The 25,011-nt window shown below is 44.7% G+C and overlaps 1 protein-coding gene and 1 long non-coding RNA gene across 3 annotated transcripts in view; one reads left to right on the plus strand and one right to left on the minus strand.

Annotated features, from left to right (window-relative positions):
- Positions 1-25,011, plus strand: part of LOC309561779 — a 113,718-nt gene that overhangs the window by 40,722 nt on the left and 47,985 nt on the right. The window lies entirely within an intron of this gene.
- The window catches only part of LOC309561168 (40-kDa huntingtin-associated protein-like), a 65,802-nt gene that overhangs the window by 6,502 nt on the left and 34,289 nt on the right, over positions 1-25,011 (minus strand). Inside the window, exons 7-11 of one of the 2 annotated variants that reach the window (XM_082264919.1) lie at positions 23,881-23,973; positions 16,912-16,976; positions 6,961-7,042; positions 4,210-4,256; positions 2,512-2,567 (exon numbers count right to left, since the gene is read on the minus strand). In XM_082264919.1, coding sequence (XP_082121045.1) covers positions 2,512-2,567; positions 4,210-4,256; positions 6,961-7,042; positions 16,912-16,976; positions 23,881-23,973 — 343 coding nt within the window. Of the gene's footprint in view, positions 1-2,511; positions 2,568-4,137; positions 4,257-6,960; positions 7,043-16,911; positions 16,977-23,880; positions 23,974-25,011 lie in introns of those variants that run through there. The other variant, XM_082264918.1, reaches the window with a different exon arrangement.

Raw genomic sequence — 25,011 nt, forward strand, 5'->3', positions numbered from 1 at the left:
CACCTTAGAACACCAGCTACCTCCAGGGCCACCAGGAAACTTCTTGTGCCCCCTTGGTAATTGACATAAGCAACGGCCATGGCATTGTCCGATTAAATGGACACTGGACAACCCTGAAGATGATCCGTCCAATGATCCAGACACAGTTTGATCGCTTGGAATTCCAAGACATTGATCGGGAGTCTGTACTCTTCCAGCGTCCAAATCCCCTAAGCAGAATGCTTGCAGAGGATGCCTTCTCAGCCGGACAGGCTGGCATCCATGGTAAACACTGTCTAATACAAGGGGAGGAAGGATTTTCCCAGTTGAAACGCCGGAGAGCGAAGCCACCATATCAGGGACTCCTTCGAGCGCCGACTCAGCCGGATCCGATTGTGCAGAGACTGCGTAGTCTTGTCCCATTTGGTCAGAATTTCCCTTTGCAGGGACCTCGTATGGAACTGTGCAAAGGAACAGCCTCGATGGTAGATACCATCAGGCCCAGCACCCGCATGCAAGTCCAGAGGGATGACCATTTGTTGGAAAGCAGGAGTAGGGATAGACCAATATGGTTTTTTCAGGGCCGATACCAATATTTTGGTCACTAGGTATTGGTATCGGCCAATTTTGGCTGATATTTTGTACATTTAAAGTTTTGAAAAATAAAGAAAATTTTTGATACAAATCTGGTACTGAACATGTGGGGTAGGTCTTTTAGCTGTAATGTGCTGTCTTCCCTTCCCTCCCTGCCTGCCAGGAATCCCATGTGAACCTGGTTTAGTGTCATTAAAATCCTAGAATCCACTTTATTAGTGTTTTATATAATGTCCAGTGTGTTTTTGTAATAGAATAGTGGGAAATACCATCATTACATCGCTGCTCCGGGCTCTCCTCACTAGTCTCCCACTCTGCTGTTTTCTCCTCTCTTTGCTGTCAAGAGGAGGATCTCACCCCTCCCCTCTGCAGTGTACACAGAAGCGCCGAATATTACATTAGAATAGTGTGAAATACCTTACGTTACATCGCCTGGACACACACTGGACATTATATACAACACTAATAAAGTGGATTCTAGGATTTTACATACATTACATACGGTAATATCGGCCAGTTCCGGGGCCAATACCGATACATCGGTAAAAGTGAATATCGGCTGTCCGATAATCGGCTTTGCTGATAAATCGGTCAATCCCTAAGCAGGAGGCGAATTGCAGCCTGCAATTTCTGGAGTTTGTCCAGAGGAAGGAGCACTCTGGCTAAGGCCGAGTCCAGAGTCAGCACAGACAGTCCAGCTTTGTGAATGGAACCAGAGCAGACTTCTGAAAATTCAGAGTCCAGCCGAACTCCTGCAGAGTTCGTATTGTGATCTCCAAGTTCTCCACCAGAGCAGAGAGAGCTTTAGCTGCGTCCTCCATCTTCAGGGTCTCACGCACAGATACAATCACTACATCCACCATCGTCTGATTGTGCGCAGGCGCAGACATGGAGGAATCATTCTCACTATCAGAGGATTCCAGACGCGTGGTTGCAGACCCAGCAGGGTGACCCACATCTGCAGTGGCCAAATTAGATTCAGCATTTAATGAGACAGGGGAAGCCGGGGGGGCGCTTTTTGCTAGCCTGTCGTCTGAAAGCCACCACCACCTGGGTCATAAGCAAATCCAGGACCGCCATCAGTGCATGGATGGTTGGGACCCAGGGGGCCCCACAGTCTTAGAGGGGATCAGGTGGGGAAATGTGTTCCAAAGACTCCATGAGTCACCAGAGGGACCCCACAAAAAGTGTAACCACTGCTAAGGGACAACCTCCTCCATGCTGGCAGCACCACCCGGTCGCCAGGCACAAAGCACCAAGCGATCCTCAGCAGAGAGGGATAGGACCCACCAGACTCACCACCCACAGAAACTGGCACCTGCAGCCACCAGGAGAATCTGCACTACACGTGCGGCGAACAGGAAGTAAAATGATCCAGGAGTTAGCACCAGGGGAGGGGCTCCCACTGCTGAAATAGCCGCCCAGAGAGCTCCACTGTCATGGTCGCCGCCATTTAAAAATGGAAAACCACAAGAAAATGGCCACCGGACTACACAAACATGGCTGCGGTGCAAAGAACCACACAGGCTACAACAAAATGGTGGCCAGTCGCGGCACCAACGAGGCTTACAGGGACCCAGGAGGGAGATGAGGCCTCAAAGACAGATCCAGGAAAAAAAAAAATGTTCTATCTAAAAAATTTTGCCAGGACCGAAGATCCCATCAAGGAAATGGGTCCTTACTCCTGACTAGGCAGAAAAAAACTGAGTACCTATAGCAGAGAGAGGGGGTATACCTCCTGGGACTGTCCATGGGTGTAGCCAGAATTCTTTTCTGCCTACTGTCCTACTCCTGTAGGAGGCCGCATAATCCAATGGTTATGAATATCAGGAGCTGTGTCGTCAATGAACGAAAGAGAAATGTTCAAATTTACCTTTTTGTTTTGACTAATGTACACAATTACACACAGTAAATTAGATAGAGCACTGTAGTACTCACCACAGTTCAACTTGAAGTACTTTAAGAGACTCTATATCATTTTCCTGGCAGGCCATCTGAAAGCAAAATGAAGAGGCTCTTTAAAAGCTTTTACACACTTAAATAAAACTCCTTCCAAAAGTGTCTTAACACAAAGTTTATAACTTGTAGTATAATACTATATTTATTGACCATATAATACATTATGATATATAAAAAATGAATGATTTGTGTTTTTAGTTTTTGAGGCCAAATGATTCGATTTTGGCACATGCTGCTTGGGGCACACCATACAGTAAGTTATCTGCAGGAGGCATTCCTTTACTGTGAGAAATTACTTTAGGGATTACGTAAGGTTAGTGTTAAGGTCAAAAGGGTAGGGGTTTTAATTTAACTGTTAGGGTTAAAATGAACCTATGATTCGCTCTACAATTCTGCATTAATTCCAGAGGTGTCACAACATAGCCAGGCATAGTAGGTGTTGCCGTAGCCTTCTAACCATTTATTTATTTTTACAGTGGAGACTTCTGTTTAATTAGCCCTGAAGAGGAAGCAAAAACTATTGAAACATTCTGGTATCTGTAAACACTCAGCTTAAAGTGGTAGTATCCTCAGCCCTTCTTTCTCTAAATTTAAATGTATTATCTTATAAATTACTTAGACCATAAATTATGTCAGCTTACTTCATGTACCTTGCTGTCCCTCTAAAAAAGCGATCCCCTGTTTCAACTCTTCAGCGCCTACTTTAACTCCCTAAAACTCGCACCACCGTGTTGTAACCAGCTTCGCATTCAGCGGTGGTACTCTCTGGCAAACGTGACCGGGGATATCATTTTTGCCGTTTACATCCCTGTCTGGCTGCCTTTGCCGCTTAAGGGGACGGACAGTATGGCTCAAGTGCCTATCTGCCTTTTTTTCCTATTCTGTAAGGGAGGTTTACACCACAGTGTTGCCGTGGTGAGCACCAAAAAAAAAAAAAAATATATAGGATTCTAAATCCTGGCTTTGAGATTTAGTTTTAGGTTTACAGTAAGTGGTTATTAAGTGGTCCATTTATAATGTGTTTTTGTCTCACTCCAGAGAACTAAGTGTAATTTCTGTCCACTGCCTTGTTGCTCTGCTATAAGCATTAATCACTTCTGACAAGTTGTCCTGACACCAAGAGAAACATGGTGACAAGGGAGGGATCTCCAGTTGATTTACAGCCTCAGCTCTGTTCATGTGTGCTGTGTTAAGGGGTGTCTCTCTTCCCTTTAATCAGCTCCCAGAGCTCTCCTCTCCTTACTGATGTAATTTCAGCTCTCCGCCCCCTGCTTTCCAGAGTTGAGTGATCCTGTGTAAATTATGCAATTTGAATAGATGAAGAGGAAAGAAAGCTGTAGATAAACAGGTACATAATGTGTAGGAGGATTGGTTTCATCTCTGTATCACCTGAGGTCAGTCACTTGTCACTGGGTATATAGAATGGTTTACAACCACTTTAAGAGTTAAAGGTTCACTTTAGCTGTTAGGTTAAGGATCTAAATCCAAAAAATGATATTACCTATTTCGGATACTGTACTTTTACTAAAGTTAAAGAGAAGGCAAATCTTCTCTTTACACATAAATGCAATGTCCAGGGTTGATGTGCTTTGGAGCAGATTACAAAATATCCTGCAATAACAACCCTCAAGTTATTAGGAATATGCTATGCATGAGATATAGGGAAAGAATACTTGCCACAACTGATTGTAATAGCAGAAACACCTCTTCTGTCAAATAGTTCACTGGAAAAAAAAAAAGTATATCTGTGAATAGGGCTTCAATTGAATTTAGATATACCTTTAACTAAGGTCCTGTGCGATTGCATACAAACTGAAAGTGTTTAGGTTTGACCTCATATTATATAGTTTTGGTAAATATAAAGGAAAATTGTACAAGAGAATTGTATAATGTATGGCCAGTCTAAGGCCCCTTTTACATGATTGGACTGATAAGGTCCACCTGTCCGTTTTTCAGGCGGACCCGATCGGGCCACCCATTCTTCTCTGTGGGGAGGCAGATGTCAGAAGATATGTCCGTTGACACCCGCCTGGCATCTGATCCGACAAGTTCCCCTGAAAACAGACGGGTAGTGATACGTTCGCCATCCATCCAGTGGGCGGATCGGATGAAAATGGACAGGCTGTCCGTTTTCATCCGATCTCCCCAGGAGCACAGTGAGCAGAGACAGACCTGTCATCCGCCTGCTCAGCAGGGATCAACAGAGCAATCCCCGCTGAGCAAACAGAGTCCGTCAAAACGGATCTGCCCCACGTGAAAAGGGGCCTTAGAGGCAAACACTGTAAAACAACTAATCTAACACAATTACTCAAACACTGGCTAGTGCAAACAGTTTTTTTTTTTATTGTCCTTTGAAATGTTACTGTATAGACGTTATAATGAAAAAAAAAAAAAAATTTGTTTAGCTCCATTACCTAAAAGTAAGGTTAATAATATAGACTTGGATTACAAATTCAGTTTTACTCAAATTAGTTGATGCAAAAATGAATACATTCCACAACAAAAACTAATACATCTAGTATTTTGTATGACCTCCATGATTTGTTAGGACAGCCCTAAGTCTTCTAGACATGGAATGAACAAGTTGGCGACATATTGCAACATCTGTCTTTTTCCATTCTTCAAGAAGAACCTCTTTTAGAGCCTGGATGCTGGATGGAGAGCGATGCTCAATTTATCTCTTCAGAATTCCTCATAGGTTTCCGATTGGGTTCAGATCAAGAGACATACTTGGCCATTGAATTACTTTTACCTTGTTCTTCAGAAATGCAACAATGGCCTTAGATGTGTGTTTTGGACCATTGTCATGCTAGAAAATTGCATCACAACTAAGGGCTTGGAGTAAGAAACTGCAGGGAGTAAAGGAGATGTCCTGTGTACAGAGGTGGCTTTATGGACATAAGACGCCGAAGGTAGGCAACTGGATACAGAGCAGAACATCTGTGAATTAATGATACAATTAATGAAATGCAGCTCCCCAACACCAGCAGTATTCATGCAGCCCCAGAGGAGGACACTGCCACCACCATGTTTCACTGTAGGTAACATGCATTTTTCTTTGTACTCCGCACCTTTGTGACGCCATAGAGTTTTGACGCCATCAGTTCCACAAACATTTACCTGGGTCTCATCACTCCAAAGTACAGAGTCCCAGTAGTCATCTTCTTTTTCAGCATGAGCCCTGATAAATTCTAGGCGGGCATTTTTGTGCATGGGCTTTAGAGGAGGCTTCCTTCGTGGACGACACCCATGTTAGCCATGCAGTGTACGCCAAATTGTGTCACTGGAGACATTAACCCCAGTTTGACTTTCTACTTCTTTAGCTAACTGCAGTGAACTTGCATGGCGATTTTCTTCAACCCTTTATATCAGAAGACACTCTAGTCGAGGTGTTAACTTCCGTGGATGGCTGGAAGTCTCTGTGAGATGGTTGCAGTTTCAGCTTTGTTAAATTTTTGTTCACTTTTGCTGACTGATAACTAAAGCTTTGCTGACCTAATTGTAGCCTTCACCTTTTTTTGTTTAAAATAAATAATTTTCTTTCTAAGTTAATTGTTAATTAGGATTTCGTTGTCTAAAATTTAGCTTTGCTCCTAAGACTTTCATTGGGGTGTATTCATTTTTTGCAACATGGCCTTTGGATAAAGCTTTATGGCTGCATTAAAGTGGTTATGTTAACAGGGTCTGATTCTTTATAGCTCATTAACACCTGAAAACAATAACCCACAGAAGTTATGGCACAGTGTATTAAGCCGACTATTCATAATGAATGGGCTGTAGGGCACAAAAATGTAGGCCTAGCTGCATTTTTAGCAGCCCAGTGCAACACACATTTCAAATCCACCAATGCATGAATGGTGCGCTACTAAATCATGGGTAGTGTGAATGAGCCAATAATAACATGAAAGTACATCCCTCAACAGTACATCATGTTTTTGTGTACTGTTATTAAAATTGGATAAAAAAATTATGAGAATAATGAGGACATTTTACTTTTAACACCTCAAAGTCAAAATAGGCAAATCCTCTAGAAACAGGTACAGGAATCCACACACATTATTTGTCAGGTTCGGCATTTATCAAAGTTTACAATATCTGTTAAGGTACATCCGCAGATTGCAATGATGTAACTGCTACCCTGTACTGAGTTATTTACTTGTCTTTATGTACTTGCTTGTTTTTAATTTCTGTCCATCTCGTTGCTACTCAGAGTTACATTATCGGTACTGCATACTAAGCGGTCAACCATCCTTTATGATTGGGGGGAGGGATGTTGATATTACTTGAGAATTCCACCTCCAGTTGACATTTTGATATGTAATGGCACTGGAAATGGCAGTGAGAGACAAACTAAACTACGGGGTCATCTGTTCATAAGTGTGCAAAAGCCAAAGCAGTGGGGGTGGGGGGTGGCTGGAAGGTCCTCACCATGGTTGTGGCTGTCAAAAGCTTCCCAGTCATACTTTTCTAGAGTCTGTGCATGTTCAGGTAAAAGTTTTTGAGGGGGAGGCTGAAACAAGAGAGAGTATCCTAAATTAAGAAATGTTACAATAGTTCAGATGTGACATAAGTAAACAAAAATGCAAACAAAAAGGCATTAAACCTTTGCCATAATGCCTCCATCCTAGTACTGTAGGTTCGGGTAGAGAGAAGACTACAAAGGATTATGCAGACAACATGATGTTATTGTTGTCCAACCCACAATCTGCATTAGAAAGAAATCACATAGCTAGGCCTGTACTAGTAATAATAATACAGCTATTATTCTAAATATATTTTTCCCTTTCCATGTTTTGACCAGATCCCATTCCACTAAATTCTTCCCCTTTGCTCTGAGTTTCACATTATCTTGTGACTAAAGTAACATTAAACCCTTATTTTTTTTTTATTAAAATAACAAACATGGTACACGTACCTGCTCTGTGCAATAATGTTGCACAGAACAGCCCCGATCATTTATTTATGGGGTCTCCTGCCAGTGCTCCAGGCCCCTTCTCTTCAGTGAGAGCCCCAGGGAAAGTCACTTTAAATGAGGGCACCTGTGCAGGCTTGCTCCCCTGCCGCCCTGTCTGCTTCTATTAGATACAGACCGGGGAACTCGGCCCCCGCCCCCTGCTCCCTCGTCACAGCATTTGATTGACAACAGCAGGAACTAATGGCTCCCACTGCTATCAATCTGCCCAATGAGGAGGGAGACAGCGGCAAGATACGCTGCTTTCATGCACGTTGCTGGATTGGACTTAAGCAAGAATAAGTGGAGGCTAGGGGGTTTCTGCAGCAGAGAAGGCATTTTATGCATTAAGAGGCTTTAGAACCACTTTAAGAACACAACATACTATAAACTATTTATTAAACACTTCACACACATAACCTTTGAATTTTAACAATGATGTAACACATTAGCTTTGTTCACACTTCCCCTTTTTGACAGCAGGCCATAACAATTTAATCAAAAATGGATTTTTGTAAAATCTTACCGTAAAATCCTTTTCTCTTAGCTCATCGACAGACGTAGTCCTCGGTGATACACCACCTTCGGGTTATGTTACCTCCGCAGGAGCAGGACTAGACAGGAAATTAAAAAGCTCTGGCCACACCCTAGGGGCAGTCCCAGAGGGTATATCCTCTCTCTCTCTGCCTCAGCAAATCAGTTATGTGAAAAAGCAGTGCTTAGAGAATTTAACCCAACCCAACTCCAAAACAGAGGGGCGGGGACTACGTCTGTCGATGAGCTAAGAGAAAAGGATTTTACGGTAAGATTTTACAAAAATCCATTTTTCTCTAGCGCTCATCGACAGACGTAGTCCTCGGTGATACACCACCTTCGGGACGTCCCAGAGCAGTATCACAACTGAGGGGTGGGAAAATGGAAATCAAATCCCAATCTAGAAGGCCCAACCGGTGCCAACTAGAAGTTTACAATGCTCATCCTTAATGATGAGACTCAACAAAAAAATTTTTCAAACAGAAAAAAACCCTCGAGGTAGACCACCGGTCTCCTCAAATTGCGGCCTGCAAAACCTTGCGGCCAAATGAGGCATCCGCCGATGCCGTCACATCAATTTTATAGAATTTAGTAAAGGTATGTACCGACGACCAAGTGGCCGCCTTACATACCTGGACCACTGACGCCTGATGGCGAAAGGCCCAGGAAGTACTGAGCGCTCGAGTGGAGTGCGCCCTAACAGGGAACGGAGGACTCTGACCCTTAATAGAATAAGCCTGTACCACCGTTTGTCTAATCCATTTGGCAATGGTCGCGGCAGATGCAGGCAAACCCTTTCTGGGGCCATCCGTGATCACAAAAAGTGAATCCGTCTTACGGAATGATTCCGTAGCTTTCAGGTATACCCTGATTGCCCGAACCACATCCAAGGAATGCAACGCATGTTCCCGATGATGCTTGGGCTGAGGACACAAGGAAGGTAGTACAATATCTTCATTCAGATGAAAATCTGAAACCACCTTAGGAAGAAAAGATGGCTTAGGATGAAGTACTACCTTATCCCTATGAATCACTAGGTATGGGGACTGGCATGATAATGCAGCCAGTTCTGACACCCTGCGAGCAGAAGTAATAGCCACCAAGAAGACCACCTTCTGGGATAAAGTAAGCAAGGGAATCTCCCTGATGTTTTCAAAGGGAGGTTTCTGTAGAACCGACAAAACCAAATTAAGATCCCAGGGCGGTAAGGGCGCGCGGACTGGAGGAGCCAGGTGCCGCACCCCCTGGATGAAATTCCGCACCAAGGATTTGGTAGCTAAAGGTTTCTGAAAGAAGATTGCTAATGCTGAAACTTGACCCTTGATGGTGCTCAAGGCTAGCTTCTGCTCAACCCCTTGTTGCAAAAAGGCCAATATTCGAGACACCGAATAGGTACGTGGAGGAAATCCTAAAGATTCGCACCACGCAATATAAGTCTTCCATGTGTGATAATAGACTTTGCTGGAAGTCGCTTTCCTTGCTTTAATAAGGGTAGGAATGACAGAAGTAGACAAACCTCTGTCCTTCAGTACTTGGGTCTCAATGGCCAGGCCATTAAAACCAGCGACTGTAAAGCACGAAGGTAAATAGGTCCTTGAAACTACAGACACTCCCTGAGACGAAGTTCCCACGGAACGTCTGCGACTAACCTGTCCAAGTCGGCCAGGCCGGCTTGAAGAGGCCAGCCTAGAATTTCTAGGACCACTGGCGCTGATTGGATCTGAACCAGGCGTCCCTAGAGGTATCTGGCCCCGACCATCCGAGAAAGTCTGGTCGTTTTCTGTTCCCACACATTTATCAGATACCTGATAGTTATCAGGCAAGGTGATCTTTTCTGGTTGAACCTCAGGGACCGAAGTCACCCGACTAGAGGCTACTTGGCCTATCTGGTCAATCAGATCCGATTCCTGTGAGGTATCGGGACTAATCTTAGAAAAAGGTAAAGGAAAAGATCTATACAGGGAACGGTAACTACCGCTTCCTGTGCTTAAATGTTGGAAGGGAAGAATCGCACCGGTAGTAGTGGTTGATGCTCGATCTAATGTCCTGAATACCGGTGAAAACGTCCCCCCACCCTGAAATTGGGTGGGGGCGCACCTTCAGGCTGTGTACTCCTTTGCTTCGGGTTTGGCTGGGTTGGTCCTCTGCTTGTCCGACCAGCCCTTCTTGAACCCTCCTGGAGGAGTCTTGCCTTTCCCGGAAGTACCAGCCGGGCGTCCTTTATGGGCGGTAAAGAAAGGTCCTCGCTTGTTGCGAGGTTCCTTAGCTTTTGCAGCCTGTGGCAAAAAAGTACTCTTGCCCCCGGTGGCATCCTTAATGATTTCATCTAGGTTGGCTCCAAATAGACGATTCCCCTGGAAAGGGAGATTGGTCAAAGTCTTTTTGGAACCTAGGTCAGCTGACCAGCATTTTAACCACAGCACACGTCTGAGGATCACTGCTAACTTAGATGCATGCCCTAATAGGGGAGTAGTGTCCAAGGCTGCGTCACAGATAAACCGTAGCCCTTGTATGATCTGTTCTATCAAATCAGATGTCTCCTGGGGAATATCTTTTCCCCTAAGATCTTGGCGTACCATCTTCGCCCATTCTGTAAGTGTCTGGGAAACTAGACCAATAACGATTACTGGTCTAAATGCTGACCCTATCAGAGAAAAGATAGTGCGGGACTCCGCTTCTATCTTTCGATCCACCGGATCCTTAAAGGACGAAGTGTCCTCCACTGGAATAACCGTGGCTTTGTTCAGCCTGGAAATAGGCGGATCCACGACTGGTGGTACCGTCCATTTCTTAATGATGGATTCCTCAAACGGATAGCGTCTAGCAATACGCTTGGAAATAGTAAAGGTACGTTTAGAATGTTCCCATTCTCCTTTAATCTGATTTCCAAAACATTTAGGTACAGGAAAAGCCTTCGCCGTCTTGATGGGCTTATTAGTCCCAAAAGGCCTCTCTGTTTCAGTTGCCTCTGCCGGTAAAGCCTCAAGTTTTAAGGTTTCTTGCACTGCCACAACTAGTGCGTCCACCAATGCTTCTTCCTGAATTATAGCAGGAGAAGAAGCGTCCTCCTCACTGTCTGAGGGGGCTTTACCTGGGATAGCAGCCCTTGCAGAGGAACCTGCAACTGCAGTGACCATCTCTGAATCAGAGTCAGAGGTGTCAGATGGTATAGGGGTAGGCGGGGGTCGCTTCCTTGACCCCCGTCCCTGACAGGCCGCCTCCACCCGAGCCACCATAGACTCCAAAATTGCTGTAAATGACTCTATACTCTGTACACCGGCGGGTCCCGAGGCCCCCTCGAGGGAAACAGGTGGGGGAATCTGTGTGGCAGGGTCCATAATAACTCCAGTTACTTCCTGGATGATATAATTCAAAGTAAAGAAAAAACTTTTTTTTTTTTTTTTTTTTTTGACCCTCAGCGCCACAAAAAACCCCTTAGTGTTACCTGCTAGGGATCCCTATCGATCGAGAGAGAGAGAGATAAACCCCCAGGCTCACCACTTGATGTTCAGAGTTGAACTGCAACAGCTTACAGCGCTGTCTTAGACAAACAGGAAGTCTTTTGGCTGGCTGCCCAGGAAGAAAGGAGGCGGCTCCGCCCCTCTGTACGCCTTCCGGCGCCTCCCCCAAGCTCCACGAGGTGTAGAATCACCTAAAACATGGCCGCCCCCATGCTGGAGACACGAGGCTACGCCAAAATGGCGGCTCGTGCGATCCAGCAAAAAAAATGGCGGCGGCCTGTGCTGACTAGCGGTGTGCTGCAGGCACACAACACTCTCTCTGCATGGGGATATGGCGTGTTTGGCGGTACCGGCCCTGGCGGACCGCATGGCCGTTCGGGAGGCCTGCTATTAGCTGGAGATCTGACTTGGAAGGCAGTCTACATGTCCATGGCTTCTGACTGGTAGGTAGCTTATACTTAACCCATAAGATTCCCAGAATGCCACAGATTACATCTTTAAAACATGTATACAATAGATTGTTAGCTCCCAAACCAAGCCTCCTGGCTTTTGCACACATAAAATCACACTCAAAGTAGGAGGATTTGTGACATGTTATAGGATAGAAAGAAACTCTTTCTTACCATACAGAGAGGGGCCCGCGTTCACCACAAAACCCGTCAGGGAAAACAGGGGGAACATACTACTCACCATACCGGAACCAGGCGGGCACCAACTCCTGACAGTACCCCTCTCCACCGGGGCGGGAGGGCTGTCGACCGATACAGACGCCGTGACTCATGGTCTTTGGCGTTTCAGCGAGACGTTTAACTCGCGGGTTCAGTCCTTTAATGGGACTTTGTCGCGGCCGACTCAGCGCGGAGCTATGGCCTGCACGCGCTCGTAGGCTGAACTGGGGTGACCACCGGATCTCAACATCCAGCCCGTCGCCCAGTTCAGCTTTCTTGCTTGAAGATCTCACAGGAACACTGGAGAAAAAAAGCTGTCCAAAAATCCTTTTAGAAAAAAATTTCTTGCCAGGACCTAAGATCCCAGCAAGGTATCTAGGTCCTTACTCCTAACTAGACAGAAAATAACTGATTTGCTGAGGCAGAGAGAGAGAGGATATACCCTCTGGGACTGCCCCTAGGGTGTGGCCAGAGCTTTTTAATTTCCTGTCTAGTCCTGCTCCTGCGGAGGTAACATAACCCGAAGGTGGTGTATCACCGAGGACTACGTCTGTCGATGAGCGCTAGAGAAATACTTTTTCTACCAACTACACTTTTATTATGCTGGAGCCTCCCATATATACAGTATCTCACAAAAGTAAGTACATTCCTCACATTTTTGTAAATATTTTATTATATCTCTTCATGTAACACTGAAGAAATTACACTTTGCTACAATGTAAAGTAGTGAGTATACAGCTTGCAAATTTGCTGTCCCTTCAAAATAACTCAACACACAGCCATTAATGTCTAAACCGCTGGCAACAAAAGTGAGTACACCCCTATTTTAAATGTCCAAATTGGGCCCAAAGTGTAAAAATTTTGTGTAGCCACCATTATTTTCCAGCACTGCCTTAACCCTCTTGGGCATGGAGTTCACCAGAGCTTCACAGTGTGCCACTGGAGTCCTCTTCCACTCCTCCATGACGACATCACGGAGCTGGTGGATATTAGAGACCTTGCGCTCCTCCACTTTCCGTTTAAGGATGCCCCACAGATGCTCAATAGAGTTTAGGTCTGGAGACATGTTTGGCCAGTCCATCACCTTTACCCTCAGCTTCTTTAGCAAGGCAGTGGTCATGTTGGAGGTGTGTTTGGGGTCGTTTGAAGGGAGGGGATCATTCTTTGCTTCAGTATGTAACAGTACATGTTTGCATTCATGGTTCCCTCAATGGACTGTAGCTCCCCAGAGCCAGCAGCACTCATGCAGCCCCAGACCATGACACTCCCATCACCATGCTTGACTGTAGGCAAGACACACTTGTCTTTGTACTCCTAACCCGGTTGCTGCCACACACGCTTGACACCATCTGAACCAAATAAGTCTATCTTGGTCTCATCAGACCACACGATATGGTTCCAGTAATCCATATCCTTAGCCTACTTGTCTTCAGCAAACTGTTTGCAGGCTTTGCTGTGCATCATCTTTAGAAGAGGCTTCCTTCTGGGACAAATTTGATGCAGTGTGCACCGTATGGTCTAAGCACTGACAGGCTAACCTCCCACCCCTTCAACCTCTGCAGCAATGCTGGCAGCACTCATACATCTATTTTCCAAAGACAATCTTTGAATATGGCGCTTAACATGTGCAATCAGCTTCTTTGGTCGACCATGGAGAGGCCTGTTCTGAGTGGAACCTGTCCTGGTAAATCGCTGTATGGTCTTCGCCACTGTGCTGCAGCTCAGTTTCAGGGTCTTGGCAATCTTCTTATAGCCTAGGCCATCTTTATGTAGAGCAACAACTCTTTTTATTTGGATCCTCAGAGAGTTCTTTACCGTGAGGTGCCATGTTGAACTTCCAGTGACCAGTTTGAGAATGTAAGAACGATAACCCCAAATTTAACATACCTGCTTCCCATTCACACCTGAGACCTTGCAACACTAATGAGTCACATGACACCGGGGAGGGAATATGGCTAACTGGGCCCAATTTGGACATTTTCACTTAGGGGTATACTCACTTTTGTTGCCAGCGGTTTAGACATTAATGGCTGTGTGTTGAGTTATTTTGAGGGCACAGCAAATTTACACTGTTATACCAAGCTGTACACTAAATACTTTACATTGTAGCAAAGTGTAATTTCTTCAGTGTTGTAGAATGAAAAGATATAATAAAATATTTACAAAAATTTGAGGTGTACTTACTTTTGTGAGATACTGTATCTGCTTTAAATGCTCAGTCATACCAGAACGCAGTGCATAAAACCTGCATTCTGTGCGCTTTTCCTACATTGCGTTCAAAACACACGGCAGTTGCAATCTGCTGCGGGTGTCTTAGTTAAGTTAACAAAACCCCCCAAATAAAAAGGTTGCAAACGCAGTGCCTTTGCCTGCACCGGATCGCTTGGTACAAAAATACCATGCAATCCAGCTGCAGTGCATTTTTTTTAAGTAGTGATGCACTACTTTCGATGTGGTCCAGTACAATTTAGTCCATTTAAAATTAAATGGACTCAAATCGCACCGTGTTTGAATCTCACAGAAAATGTACAATTTCTGGTGTGAACTGGCCCTAAAAAAGTTTTCTACACAGAATTGTGGCCCAGGTAACAGATGTAAATTACTTTTGTGTCAGTTTTGTATTTCCTGATACAATAGATAACATTCACTTGTGGCAGGCTTACTTTTGAACTACAGACATAGAAATTTGTATATGAATTATTATGTAATTGAATATTGCTTTGGCAGGTTTCTGTTCTAACTTTAAACAACTTTTAGCAACTGTTAAGCTTCAGATGTTTGCTAGAGCTTACTATATGATCAGTTCCGAAAAGTCTTCTCTGAATGTCCTCTACATGATCAACTCTGACCTATAGCTGGCACCTTCAGACAAAAGATTCAGCACCCTTAACTCTGAATTACTTATAGTCCATAATGACCACTGCTCCCCCTTGCCATCTGGTTTTACGATGATAGAGTTATCATCCTTTAATGATTTCGAAGAGGAGAGTTCCTCTTCACTCAAATAGTTTTTTGTTGTGTTAAATCCTAAGGAGAATGTACCACTATATAATGTTAATCTTATACTCAACCTTGTTATGTTATATTGCTTATTAACCTACGTGTTTAGCGGCTGCGTCCACATTTCTTTGTTACCTTTTTGAAACACCAATAAAAATTATAAAAAAAAAAAAAAGTTTTTTGTTGTGGAATGCTCTATATGTGTGATATCTAACGTCCTGGTGAAAGTCCCAATAAAGGAGTAATGTCCAGTGGGTATAAATGTACTGTGTACTTTAAATAGTGTCATTAGGGTATCGGATGAGATTTTACCCCCTTTCTGACCAGGGCCTATTTTGCGATTTGGCACTGCGTGATTTTAACGGACAATTGCACAGTCGTACGACGCTGTACGCATATGTAATTGACGTCCTTTTTTTACCACAAACAGAGCTTTCTTTTGGTGGTATTTGATCACCTGTGCGATTTTTTGATCATGCGCTATAAACAAAAAAAGAGTGTAAATTTTGCAAAAATAACAATATTTTTTAATTTTTTTTATATGAAATTCCCAAAAAAGAAAATATGTAAAAATCATAATTTTTTTACATTTTAGGCCAATTTGCTTTCTGCTACATATGTTTGGTAAAAAAAAATTGCAAAAAGCGTATTTTGATTGGTTTGCGCAAAAGTTATTGCGTTTACTAAGGGAGAGATTTTTGTTGTTTTTTTTTTTAAACGAGTAATGGCTGCGATCTGCGATTTTTTTTGCGGGACTGCGACATTGCGGCGGACAGATCGGACCCTTGACTGACATTTTTGACACTTTTGGGGTTACCAGTGACATTACTACAGTAATCAGTGCTATATATATGCACTGTTACTGTAAAAATGACACTGGCAGGGAAGGGATCAACTTTATTGGAGAAGGAGGGATTAAGTGTGTCCCTAGGGGTGTGCTTCTAACTGTGATTGGATGTGGCTGTTTGTGCAACTACAGAGATATACGATCCTGCATAGCAGGACCGTATGATCTTTGTTCTTACACAGGGGAGAACGACAGGCGGCTTTGTTTACATTAGCCGCCTGCCTTTCTCCCTCTCCACCCGATCATCGCGAGTGACCGGCGGACTTCGGGTCCGCCGGTCATACGCGCAGGGGGGGTCTGTGAACGAGCGCTTCCGGCGCCGGGCGCTCGCCCCCTAGAGCCTCACAGGCTAGCGATGTAGTACTACATCGCTTTGCCTGTGAGGGGCTGACTGCCGCAGTAAATATACTGTGGGCGGTCAGCAAGTGGTTAATGGCATCCCAGTCTTAGTTGGTGGGGTTCAATATTGAGTTGGCCCACCCTTTGCAGCTATAACAGCTTCAACTCTTCTGGGAAGGCTGCACACAAGGTTTAGGAGTGTGTCTATGGGAATGTTTGACCATTCTTCCAGAAGCACATTTGTGATGTCAGGCACTCATGTTAGACGAGAAGGCCTGGTTTGCATTCTCCACTCTAATTCATCCCAAAGGTGTTCTATCGGGTTGAGGGCAGGGCAGCACAGTCAAGTTCCTCCACCCCAAACTCGCTCATCCATGTCTTTATGGACCTTGTTTGTGCACTGGTCCAAATCATTTGGTGGAGGGTGGTTTATGGTGTGGGGTTGTTTTTCAGAAGTATATTATTTTTTATGCCAATAACACTTTTCAATCATTTGTATCAATTAACAGAGCAGCTTCTTTGTTGCAAGAGCAATCCAAGAAATATAAATGGATTAGAATTACAGGAATTCCTGCTTACCTGCAACAGCATGAGGAGGAGGACACGTGATACTTCACATTTTGCTATCATGTCCAAAAATGCTCCTGCAATGCAAAATATTTAACAAAATACATAAAAGCCCAATTCATAAAAGCCTAATGCATGCATTATTTTTAATATTGTGAGTTATTTGTTCATTTATTTTTCAAAATTTTCTTTACTAATTCACATTCAGACATTTTCTTTTTTTTTTCTTCAATTCACTAGACATTTTATCACATAGATCTGGTAAATTACTAAATTGGATTGCACACAGATAGGCGCAGCCAACATTTTTGATTTTATAACGTTTCTACATGCGCAATTTTGTTGATTTCTGCAATATTTGGTTTTTAAACTTTACTTTGTAATGAGTTACTAATAAGTCTGCTGAGGGGAGATATGGCTTAGCAAATGGCTGAAGTAATTTGCATATATAAAGCATTTTCCTGAAGACATCATAAAATAATTTGAATTTAGCAACAACATTACCCATAATACATTTTTAGGGCAGTATCTCCCAATTCATCTGTTTCACAAATATATAACATACCTACACCTATACCTAAAAAAAAGTTGTATAGACTGTTGAATACTTTATTGCTTTTGTTTTATGACAGATATATAACCAGATAAAACATTAAAGTGATAAATATTTTTTTTTTTTAAAAACAAACTTGTTATACCTACCTGCTCTGTGCAGTGTTTTTGCACAAAGCAGCCCCAATCTTACTCTTCTTGGGTCCCCCACCAGTGCTTCTGGCCCCTCCCTCCTGCCAAGTGCCCCCAGAGCAAGCAGCTTGCAAAGGTGGAACCTGAACAGGCTCGCTCCTAAGCTGCGGCTCTGCATGTTCATTCACACAGCCATGGCTTGGCCCTGCCCCCTCTCTGTTCTTATTGGCTTACTGGCTGAAATTAACAGCAGCAGGAGCCGTTGCTGTCTTAGTCAATGAGGACGGAGAGTGCCCGGAGAGCCGAGGCTCTTGTTCACATGGCTTGAGGAAAATCAGGCTCAGGTAAGTATTAGGGTGGCTGCTGAACAGAGGAGATTTTTCACCTTCATGCACAGAATGCATGAAGGTAAAAATCCTTCAGCCTTTACAAACACTTTAACCTCTAGTATTAACCATTTTAAGGCCAGACTGTTTAATCCCCCTCCAGTTCCGGACATTTTTCAGTTTTTAGCAATGTCACAGTTTGAATGACATTTACTCAGTCATGCAACACATTTATTTTATATTATTTTTTTGAGACAGATAGAGCTTTTTCTTAATTGTATTTAATCACTTAGGTTTTTTTTTTTGCTACATAAAGAAAAAAAAAAAAAAAAAAGGCGCCGTTACTAAATTTTGCAAATCTTTCTTCGTAAATTTTATTTACTCCGAGTAAGGTGGCAATACCAGAGTCAGAGAAAGCCCTATCCTTCAGGTATCAACAGCCATGTCGTAAAGCCAGAGACTGAAAAGCAGGGTGGGTGGAATAGGGGGCCTTGCACAAGTCTGGTCTGTTTGGAAGAGGTCAAGGCTCATATCTATGTACCACATCCTTCTGGACCAATTTGGTGTGAAGAGGTTCACCAGAACCCTTTCTACTTTTATAGTGAGCAACAGTCAAGGGAGAATATTTATCAGAGGGAAGGTATAGTCACCATGCCATCTGCTGCGAAAACCACAGGGCATCCACATATAGTTTTCCCCACCTTTGACAGGGATTCAGGAAGATCTTGAAAGTGCAGAAACCCTTTCCCCTGGGTCTAAATGCTGGCAGCTCAAGAAGACCACCTGCCGATTGTCCATGACAAGGATGTGGATGGCGGAGGGAGCCAAAATATGAATTTTCGCCCAGGAAGAGAGTATGAAATTTGTTTCCCTTAGGGCAACTCCACTTCTTGTGTCCCTCTTATGATTTGTGTATACCACTGCTGGGCCACTGATTGCACCCTGACTGTGATCTTGCTGTGGGTCCAATGCTGTAGCATTAATTTAATGGCTCTCATTTCAAGAATGTTGGTGAAACGCTGGACGGCCAGAAGTTGTGAACTTTAAGATAAGACCCTGGTACTCCAAAGGGTGTGAGGGCTGGAGGGCAGACTTTGGGAAACGAATTAGCCGGTCAAAGGTTTAAGGGGGCTCAATCGTCCTTTGGATGTTGGCAGACAAGTTTGTGATTGAGTGAGTCCTTCAGCAGGAGGTTATCCAAATATTCTGGATATGAATGCTCTTGGACCTTAGTAGAGCAAGAAGCAGTACAAGCAATTTTGTGATGTGAACACTCCAGGTGTAGTCAACAGCAGTGGACAGCCAAACTGGAAGTGTTGGTCCTAGAAAATGTTAATGTAAAGGAAAGATTGGGGATGTGTAGCTAGGCACCTTGTATGTCTGTCATGAGGATGACACATAGAGAGATCAGAAAAGACTCTTCCGCGGTGTAGAGGTTGAAGCCATAGGTTTAGGAGGCTTAAGCTTTTTCTTGTAGGGTAAGAGCCCATTTCCACACAGTGACTTCATTAAATAGGTTTTATCAAGGGATTTCACAAAAGGCAAAATGTATTCAGTCAAAAGGAATACGCATAAGGCGCTTCTTACAAGCAGGTTCAGCTGAACAAGCTTTTTAAACACAAATTCCTGTGAATACGCAGAGATAAGAGGCATTCTGGACTTGAAACTTGGAAAAGTACATGGTCTAGAGCAGGGATCTCCAAACTATGGCCCTCCCGCTGTTGCAAAACTACACGTCCCATGAAGCATTGTAAAACTCTGACATTCACAGACATGACTGGGTATGATAGGAATTGTAGTTCCTGAACAATTGGAGGGCTGTAGTTTGGAGACCCCTGGTCTAGAGCATCAACACAATACAATAATGTTAAGGGCATCAGGATCAAAGACAAAAATCCCATTTTCTCTTTCGTTCATTGACGGACACAGCTCCTTCCTTATCTTCTTGAAAGTTTGTACATCCCAAAGCAGTGTCAAACATGAGGGGTGGGAACAGTAAGAAAAAATTCCCAAGGCTAAAACTGTAGCCAACCAGGTAAAATGGAACTCAACCATAAACAACTGAGGCTCACCTGAAAAAAAACAAACCCTCAAAGAGGACCAGGTCCTCTAAACAGCAGCCTGCAAAACCTTGCAGCCAAAGAAAGCATCCGCAGATGCCAACACATACACTTTATAGAACTTTGTGAAAGTGTGCACAGACGACCAGATGGCTGCCTTGCAAACCTGCAGCACTGACGCCTAATGACGGAAGGCCCACGAGGCACCAATCACCCGAGTAGAGTGCGCCTTAACAGGGAAAAGAGGAACCTGACACTTAAGTGAATAGGCCTGAATCCCCATCTGTCTGATCCATCTGGAAATGGTCGCAGCAGAACCAGCCAACCCTTTTGAGGTCCATCCGTAAGTACAAATAGCGAGTCTGACTTCCGAAAAAAATTCTGTAGCTGACAGTTATACCTTGATTGCCCAAACCACATCCAAGGAATGCAAGAGAATTTCCTTAGGATGTTTAGGCCTAGGGCATAGGGAAGGCAACACAATGTTTTCATTCAAATGGAAATCAGAAACGACGGACAGGGACGAAGAACCCCCTTATCTCTGTGAACCACTGGGTAAGGTGAACGACAAGACAATGCCGCCAGCTCTGACACCCTGTGTGCAGAAGTAATAGTCACCAAAAAGGCCACCTTCTGAAACAAGGTAAGCAGGGGAACCTCCCGAAGACTTTCAAAGAGAGGCTTCTGAAGAACAGACAGAACCAAAATGAGGTGCCACGACGGCAATGGAAACCTGGCCCTTGATGGAACTCATGGCCAGGCACTGCTTAACCCCCCCCTGTTGAAGGAAAGCCAATATCTGAGCAACCGAAAAGGCACGAGGGTGAACCCCAATAGACTCACACCATGCAATGTACGTCTTCCAAGTACAATGGTAGATATTCCTGGAGGTAGATTTTCTAGCCTTTAACAATGTAGGAAACACCGATTCAGACAAACTTCTATCCTTCAGCACCTGGCTTTCAACAGCCAAGCCGGATGGAAGATTGGCCCTTGGGACTGCAGGTCTTCTCTGAGAGGAAGTCTCCAAGGAGCATCGGCGACCAGTCGTACCAGATTAGCATACCAAGACCAGCGAGGCCAGTCTGGAACCACTAGAATGACCAGAATCCCTTCTACCTTGATCCTGCGCAAGAGTCTTGGCAGAAGTTTGAGCAGGGGAAGGCGTAAATCAGATGATACTGGCTTGAAGGAATCACTAAGGTATCTGTGGCATTGGCTAGAGGATCCTGAGATCGTGCCACAAACCTCTGTACCTTCCAGTTGAAGTGAGAGGCCAACAGGTCCACCTAGGGAGTACCTCACCAGAGGCACAACTGTGAAACACCCCTGGATGAAGCGACCATTCCCCCTGGTTCAACGTCTGCCGACTGAGATAATCCGCTTGCCAATTTTCCACCCCTGGAATGTGTACGGCGGAGAGGGCTGGAACGAGCCCTTCTGCCCAACTTGGAATACCTGCTACCTCCCGAGCCACCAGGGCACTTCTTGTGCCCCCTTGGTGATTGACATAGGCCACTGCCGTGGCATTGTCGGATTGAATGCGTACCAGACACCCCTGAAGATGAACTGTCCAATGATCCAGACAAAGTCCGATTGCTTGGAAATTCAGTACACTGATCGGCAGTCTAGACCCCTTAAGCACAATCTGTGCCAAAGTCCCCTCCAAACCCGTACAAGCTGACAACCGTGGTGACAACTGTCCAGTACAAGGGGAGCAAGGATTTTCCCCTTTTGAAATGCCAGAGAATGAAGCCACCAAATCAGGGACCCTCTCACACCCTGGCTCAACAGGATCAAATTGTCTAGAGATCGAGTATTCTTGGCCCCTTTCGCCAGGATCTTGCTTTGCAGAGATCTCGTGTGGAACTGTGCAAACAGAACCGCCTCGAAGGTAGACACCATCAGGCCCAGCACCCGCATGCAAGCCCGGAGGGAAGACCATCTGCTGGACAACAGAATCTAGAGTTTTTCCAGAGTCAGACCCAGATAGTCCAGTCTTGTGGACGGAACCAGAGCAGACTTCTGAAGGTTCAGAGTTTGCAGAGTAATCTCCAAGTTGTCCATCAGAGCAGACGGAGACTCCACTCGCAAAGAAGATCATCCAGGTACCCCTAGTACCACGATCCTCCGCTGACGCAACAATGCTAGTACTGGGGCCAAAACAACAGGTGATCCCCTACAAATGGGAGATCAGCTAAGGCCTTCTATAAAGTCTGATCCACAGACCACCATTTTAGCCAGATATTATGCTGAAGGACCACTGCTGAGACAGACAGCCTGGAAAGCAAGGGAGCTGCATCCAAAGAGGCATCACAGACAAACTGTAGCCCTTGGACCAATTGATCCACCAGCTACCCAAATGCAGAGGGAAGCTGCCCCCCCCCCCCCCATGTCTCGCCCACTCAGTCAGAGTTTGCGACACTAGTAAACACCGGTCTAAGTGCCGAACGAGCCACAGTGAACACATGGCGGGTCAGAGCTCCCGACCTCCTATCAGCCGGGTCCTTAAAGGCCAGGGACTCCTCAACCAGAATTAGGTGGCTTTATTTCACCAACACTACAGGTGGGACCGTCCACTTTATAAGCAAGGAATCCTCATAAGGATACCTCATAGCAAAACGCTTAGGGACAACAAAGGTGAGTTTTGGACAACCCCACTGTTTAGTGACAATATTTTCAAATTAAACAGTAAAGGGGAACACCCTGGCCGCCCTTGAGGGCCTGTGGGTGCCAAAAGGGACCGGCGCCTCCGACGCAGCATCAGCCACATCCTCCACCTTTAAAGTTTCACCCACTAACACAATCAGCGCATTCACCAGCGCCTTTTCTTGCGCGGCTAGAGGAGCAGAGGAATCATCCTCACTATCTGAGCATGCTGGGTGCATGGTCGAAGACAGAATCAGACTCAGGATCTGATCAGACAGATGAAGCAGGGGAAGGCAGGGGATGCTTTTTGCTAGCCCATTTCCAAATCCACCTTGGAAACTAAGGACTCCAGGACTGCTGTCAGTGCAGTCAGGGATTGGTGGGACCTGAAGGGCCTGGCAGCCTCTGGGGACTCCATTAGAGAAGAGAGGGACTCAGACAAAAAAGATGTATAACATTGCTAAAGGCACCCCACTGTGCTGGCAGTACCACAGGGTACAGCACAGAGCACTACCCCGGCTAAAGCAGAGAGAAAACCCCACCTAAAGACTCACCACCACCGATCAGACACTTACAGCACCAGACAAACTCTACACCATGCGGCGATAAGGAAGAGAAAGATCCAGGAGCCAGCACTAGAAAGTATGCCCAGACCATGAGGGGATGGGAAGGGTGTAGGCATATGGGGAGTGACAAGTCCGCAGAAGACCACCGAGAAGGGAAGGAGGGGAACCTGGGCATTCGACCGTCCCAGGGAGGGGCCCACGTCCACCCCAAAAACCTCCAGGGTTAGAGGGGGGACAGCTACTTACCATACTATTAACAGGGTGGGCACCGCTCCAGACAGACCCCCGCTCCTTCGAAATAGGGGGGGTGGCTGGCGAGGAGGAATGCTGTAACTCAGGCCGAGGCCAGATCGTATGCGCCCTCGCAAAACATTTACTTTGTAGGCCAGCCCCCGTTCAGTGGGGCTATGTCGCAGCCAACCAAGCGCGGAGCTGAGGTCTGCGCGCGCTCACTGGCCGGACTTTTTTATTGCATTTTAAACAGCATTTTCAACATGCCACTTTACACTTTAATATAATATTATACATATTATGATAGATAATATAATTATAAACAATATTTCAAACATAAGTATTTTTGTACTACATAAGTATTTTTGTACTTTTACTGCCTTAGAACATGGAAAAAAACAGCATGCTTTCCAAGTAAATGTAAAATACATGTACTCAGCTGTGTAAGTCCCCTGAAATCCTTACCCACTGGTAGATTGCTTCCTGGGGCAGGCAGACCCTTTTCTTGAGCCAGCAACTGCATCTCTGTGAACACTGCAAGAGCTCCATCATAATCTCCTGCAGGGGATATTAGCAAATTCCAATCAATTAAATCGGATACAGAAGACATTTGGTAGCACATTGTATGATGTGAAGAAAATGAAAAAAGTGTGTGTGCTGCCTACATCCGAAAAACTGAGTTCAACAAGGTTTGAGTCACCGATCTAGAACTAGCATGTATATCTGCATTTCTTACCTGGAACAAGCATACACATATGGTTTTATGAATTTACAAAGCAATAAATGAAGAGGGTAAACATGACAAACAGGAAACTGATATTTGTCATATTTACTTTTCTTAGAAGTACAATGGTGGCATCCATGTTCCTTTTAGGAAATATTTATTTTAAACCTGAACCCCAGGCAGATATAAAGACATAAATTATTGAAGCTCTCCTAATCATTAATACTTTGGTGTTTTTTTTTTTTTTTATGCATGCAGCATCAGTACCAAGCTTTGAATGGTAGCAGTCTCTTGCAGTCCCTGTACAGCACAGCTAAGAAAGGGTAAAGGAGAAGCAGAACAATGCAGCAACAAGTAGAGCAGAGAGCTTGTAATAGGAGGAGGAGAGAGTACATTGGCATTATACGGCTTCTTCTTTCACTGCCAGGTTGGGGGGCATGTTTTAATGACCAGAATTCTGGCCACTAAAAAGCATTAACACAGGAATGCACCTAGCGTTAATGCACACTAACGCGCGTTAAGAAGCTTTTGAGCGTTTGTAATGCTCAAAAGCTCCTCTTCAAAATGCACAATTACCGTAGTAATTTTTTTTTTCTGCCTGTAAACTCCCCTGCCACTAAACCGAAAAGCCTATAAGTGTGCATGGACACAACATGGAGGGGAGTTTACAGGCACAGAAAAATGTCTGAAGCTGCTTTTTTGAGCTGCAGTGTGCACAAGGCCTAATAATGAAGAGAATGCACGGGCTGAAGTTCCTGTAAAGTCCAACACTTTCCATCCAATGTGTTGGATGTCTGCTCCCATCACACTCGCTACTGTAAACTGCAGTGATGTAGGCGCAGTGAGGAAGCACAGTGTACAGTAGGTGATCT

Source organism: Pelophylax lessonae (assembly GCF_965119305.1).
Source record: "Pelophylax lessonae genome assembly, chromosome: 8".
Taxonomy (NCBI): Eukaryota; Metazoa; Chordata; class Amphibia; order Anura; family Ranidae; genus Pelophylax; species Pelophylax lessonae.